This window comes from Sinocyclocheilus anshuiensis, unplaced genomic scaffold (assembly GCF_001515605.1).
Source record: "Sinocyclocheilus anshuiensis isolate Anshui unplaced genomic scaffold, SAMN03320099.WGS_v1.1 scaffold294, whole genome shotgun sequence".
NCBI lineage: Eukaryota > Metazoa > Chordata > Actinopteri > Cypriniformes > Cyprinidae > Sinocyclocheilus > Sinocyclocheilus anshuiensis.
In genome coordinates, this window is record NW_015544130.1 from 275,565 (window position 1) to 281,030 (window position 5,466).

Consider the following 5,466-nt stretch of genomic DNA (forward strand, 5'->3'; position numbering starts at 1 on the left):
GAGTCATGATTGCCTAAACAGCATTCCAGTATCAAAAGGAAAAGATTCACCTCTAATCAACGCACCTCGTGACGCATTCAAACGAGTGCACCCAACTCGAATAGTGATGGACAGTTTGTGCTTTCCACGTGCATGCCCTGATTTTCATATAAATGGCATGGAGATGAATTCATGCTACATACTGTACAATGATCACGTTTACGGCAAGTCTGCTTACTTGAATCTTCTCCGAAGCATAGTTCTGACCGTGAAGACATTGTCAAATTTACATGTTCATGTGTCTTTAAGATCTCGTCATTTTCTGTTTTCGTAATAAAGCTCTTTGTTTTCCATCTGTCGGTTTTCTCAAACATCACAGATATACAATGCACAAAGACCTGTTTGTGAACTCGATGTGAATTCAGTGTGGACACAATAACATTCGCAACCGAACACGGATGTAAAACGACATTTCCTGTTGAAGGAGACGAAATAACGAGTGCATAAGCTGTGTGCCCGACTTGTCACCTGATCAAACTGCAGACACGAATAACAGCACTACAAGGAGCCAAAGAGAGCTGAGCAGAAGCATGCTACAAGCAACAGAGATGGTGGATGTCCAAGACCAAAAGTCCACACAGTAAACCCTTTGGCAACAGATTCCCTGAAAACTAGGGAAGACAAGGGCTTTCATAAACATGCCATTAAAATAAAAAGAAAGTAGTTTGATATTTTCATACAAGGTAAATACAAACTGTCCTTAGTCGTATTTGAACCCATCGTAACGCAGTATCGGTGAGGGACGTTGCAGTGGGAATGGTTTTACATGGATTATTGCATAGAACATTTGAAATTGGTTCAAAATTTTTTCCTAGGTGGATCTACGCACCGGTAAATGTGTTTTTGGGAACTTCTGGATGCGCGAGAGGGTGATGGTGTAGTTTGTTGAGGTTTGCAGAAACTTATTTTTACCTGTCTATGTACGACAATCACTTGAATGCTTGCAGATCACTTTCAGCAAAAAAATTGTGCTCTGTATGGATTAGCATGCTATTGCTTCAGGGAGAAAAACAACGATGTATATTATAAACAGTTTAGATTATTAATAATGACGAGAAAAAATAATATGTGAAGGTATAAATAATAATACCAAACATTAAACAAAGAAATACCAGAAATATAAATCCATAAATACACAAATCAATATCTTACATTAGCAGTGTTAACGAGAGATATGTACATGTTCAGCAGTATACAGTTGTGCAAAATAAATCAAGTAAGGATGATATGGAACTTGTAAAAAAATATGTGAGGTATACAAGTAAAAAATATTAGCAAGGCTCTTAATTTAAAAGAAAAGTAGGCAAAACTGAAAACAAGCTAAAGCAAATAAATAAATTAAAAAAAAATCTGGAATAGGGTAGCAATGGCTTAATGGTTGATAAAAGACAAACAAGACTATGCGAACATTCTGATATTACTGACCGATAGTTTTATGTTAAATAACCAGCTTTTTACACAAGGTGCACATGGCTTCACCCTTAGAGACTGAAAGTTGTCTAGATATGGATTCATATATATCTCATATATGTATACATATATATTTTTTGTGCGTGCATTCCATGTCCACGGTTTACACATTTGCATTCATAACACACGTGACAAAACGGTTAAGGAAGAAACAAAAACATTCATAGAGAGGGTCAATCATCGCCATATTGGAATGTCAAGATCGTAGAAATCGAGCATACATTTTTAAACAGAGTTTGTTTGAAGCCTCTGTAAGGTAGTCGTTTTCTTTCTCTGCTACGGTCTCTTCGAGTCTGGGCATAGAAGTCTTCATTAGGACTGCAAAAAGCTAAGAACTGCAGCTGTCTGACATCTTCATGCTGTTTTTAGAAGAGGGAGGGTCACCTGAGCACAGATTATGTCATATAAGGGAAGACATAACTGTCTAGAAAAACCTGAAACGGAACAGGCAGTTTGGCATTTTGGGAATTGTAATTGCTTCAACAGCAACTATGGAAACACTCTGGAAGAGATTTAACCTCCATGTTTGTTTGGTTATGCAGATATCATCGGATAGACCGTGCCCAAGTTTGGATGATACATCTGGAGAAGAGATGAAAGAAATATTACAATATTTGGTATTTTCACTGCATAATTAGAGTGCAGAGTTAGTCAAACATTCATAAAATATGTGGTATCAGTTTTAAACCGTCAAAACACTGGCCTAGTTTACTTGTATTGTTGAGGGTAGTACAATGCACTCCTCTTCTTAGCCACTAGAGGGAAGAAGAGGACGAATTTCTCACACCAGCAACACCAGAAAAAGTACCAGAATCAGACATATTCCAAATCTGCTGGCTTCATGAAAAGGTTTGTGAACAAATATCACATTTTCACTATAAATTTGAACAAACTTGCTCAAACTACAGCAAAAAAATGTGGAAAATCTGACTAATGTATAGCATGATATACAGCAAGACTCTAAATACTCAAAATAAGGGCACTAAATAGCAGAATCAAAGCTAGAAGTTTTAGAGATGCGTGAGGAGTTCTTTTTCATGTGGGTATTGTGACTGGAATGACACACCCACACACCTTCCATTGTGACTGCATGAGTAAACCAAACCAATGTATGGAGCAGGATTTGGACTGGATTGGATAGTAAACTGAGAGTTGAATCGGATTAGCCTTGATTTAAGGAGCCCCTAAACCCATTTTATCCCAGATCCTTTCTCTGAATCTGCACATGCAACACACCCGCTGACAGTAAAAGGCCACAACAGTCACCATGATACAATACCAGTGACAGTAGGCTATAGGAAGGTGGAGACAGACCACAGGTAGATTAAGAAAACGGAGAAATATGGTGATTACAGGAAATTTATTAAATAATCCAATGGTCTCATTGGCTATGCTCAGCAGAGAATAAGTGGTTCAATGAGACATGAGATTTTAGTCAAGTTTTCTACTAGACTAAACATTGCTAAATACAAAACTAGTCACTGTACTTTTTTTTAACATTCTCATTACTGTTTCAGTTTAGTTTCTGGTACAATTCTTTGATATGGTCAACTGTGCAATTTTGATTGAGTCTTGAGTAATGTGACTCATCAGACTATTTTCGGCACAAAGATGACTGAGTTTTGCCCGGATGCTAATGCTAATCCAAGCCCACTGATCTGCCTGCTAATTATAGCCCACTTTAACTGACCCAATTCACCCATGCTGAAGAGCGAAAAGTTAGATCCGAACGCCTCAGATCAAGGTCAGCTAATCAGAGTTCTAACTTTTGACATTAGTATTGAGCAAGTGGCACAACTGTCCTCAAGTCCACACTGCAGCTTAATTTGGTCATCAATTTACTTTTTAATGCTTAATCCTGTTCTGTACACACACACAGTTATATAATGTAAGGGAGTGACAACCGCATTCTACAACCGAATTAACTCACTAAAAATTCAGGTAGTTACAACCGCATTTAACTATGCTATGGTTACCATGGTGTCAATTATCACAATTTCAAAATGGTAAATTCTATTCCATACAAACACAAAACAATAATTTAGGGGATTTACACATGTATTTAAATGTGGTTGTCACTCCTGAAACTTTACAGTGTACATGACCATCGAGAACCAAAAATCACTCTGAGGAAATGCTCTGTCCTCCACCTTTTCAGCTGGTCAGCTTTTTTTATAGCAGTCGTTAATGTATTTGTAAGTTGCACATTTGTGAAAGAATCAGTTGGTTTCTCTCCCACAAAGCAATGAAACTGTACACTGACGACAAAGTTAAAATGGTAATTTGTCACAGTGTCATACACAGTAATAGACAGAATTCAGTTTGTGATTAGAATGTTTATACTTGTTTTGAGTTCTAAAGTAAAGTGAGTTAGAATACAATACTCACCAGTTTCCTCAGGTGTACCCCGCCCTCAGCTAGAGATGTTAAATTGCAGAAGCAGTTTCATAGGTTTTTCCAGTTCTAACTCCAAGTCACCCCAACTAATGCCTGAGGAACAGAAAACAAAAATCAGAAAACTTTAAGACTCAGCTTCACAAGTTACATTTTGTTGGTCAACATGGCAACCAATCCAGCACTAACTAGCATAAAACAAAATTCATGCGGGTCTTTTCAGAAGATTAATGCATAGTTTTCTCACCTTCCTATCAGCTGATCACCAAAATGAAGTAAACTTCTTCCCGAGAGCAGATACAGCTGTATGAAAGATGAGCAAAGCAAAAACACAATTAAGGTCACAGGTGGCATTATCAAACAAAATGGGCTGCAAACACAAATGCTATAGATTCAATCCTAAGTAGCAGTAACTCAGGAATTGGAGAATTACTAAGATCACCGTCCTGCTTAGGCCTCCACCATTTTGCACTTAAAACCAGGGTATCCTTGGGTGCTACCCCTAATATTACTGTTGTGTAAACTGTTGTGAAAGATAGGCAACTGCTAAATGGCAACTAATTACTATGCTTAGTCAAGACATGGCATGTATTCTCCATAACATCTCTCTCTACCTGTTGCCAAAATTTTGATTGCTTATTTGATGATTCACAGTTCCATACCATCTCCTATTTTTCCAGCTTGTTCCGCTGCTCCTCCCTGCAGGATCTTTGTAAGAACATTTTCCCCTTCGGCAGGCTGTTGTGCAGCACTGCCTATACCCCCTGGCCGGGGTGCTGCCTTTGAACCTGAAAAGACAAAGAACAAATGATGTTGTTCTTAGGTCATACACAAATAATGAATGTTCCCTATTTTGCTGAAAAACAAAACTATACTAATTACTCTGAGTTAGCAGAGTTATTTCCATTTACCAATTCCTGTGGCAGGAATCGGGGGTGTTTTTGCAGCCTGTGGTGCAGCTTTTGATCCAATAGCAACTGCAGGAGTTGGTGCAGGAGCAGGCGCAGCTGTGTCAGGTTTTGCCTGTATAGGGGCATGAGGGGGCAATGTTACAAGAAACTTTAAGTTAATTAAAAAAAAAATGCTTTGTTTGAAAGGCAATGTTATATCAGTGTTTCTCAACTGGTGGGTCGCGACCCACTCAGAAGTGTACGGCCAGGGCCGGATTTACCTCTTTTCGTGACCCCCTTCCCTAATATAATAGGCCTAATATTACCACCCAAGAAAACAAAAATATTTCTTAATCAGTGGAAACCGTTACAGTGTTTTCTATCGCAATAAGCGCTTGCATTCAATCAATACAAGTCGAATGTAGTTCTTAATTTGTTTGAGAACTTAAGCCTAGTTCAGACTGTCGGCCCAAATCCGATTTTGTGCAAATTCCAAAACGTCATTTTAGAGCTAATAACAGAGGCTTGAGCCATTGATATGCAGGCTAACGCAGTTATTAATGCAGTCTAACATTTCTGGTTGCGTCTTCGCGTGTGTGCGCAAGTGCTTGTCTGTACTGTGTGTGTGTCTGTGAGAGAGAACGGGAGAAAGAAAGCGTGATTTCCGTACATA

General features: G+C 38.5%; 1 protein-coding gene across 3 annotated transcripts in view; it reads right to left on the minus strand.

Annotated features, from left to right (window-relative positions):
- Window positions 1-1,362: 1,362 nt before the first annotated feature.
- bsnb (bassoon (presynaptic cytomatrix protein) b) overlaps window positions 1,363-5,466 on the minus strand; it is a 111,315-nt gene continuing 107,211 nt past the window's right edge. For 2 of the 3 annotated variants that reach the window (XM_016494596.1, XM_016494594.1), the window contains exons 8-12: window positions 4,815-4,926; window positions 4,566-4,691; window positions 4,151-4,206; window positions 3,898-3,999; window positions 1,363-2,091 (exon numbers count right to left, since the gene is read on the minus strand). In XM_016494596.1, the coding sequence (XP_016350082.1) occupies window positions 4,166-4,206; window positions 4,566-4,691; window positions 4,815-4,926 (279 nt within the window). In that variant the 3' untranslated portion in view covers window positions 1,363-2,091; window positions 3,898-3,999; window positions 4,151-4,165. The remainder of the gene's footprint in view (window positions 2,092-3,897; window positions 4,000-4,150; window positions 4,207-4,565; window positions 4,692-4,814; window positions 4,927-5,466) is intronic. The other variant, XM_016494595.1, reaches the window with a different exon arrangement.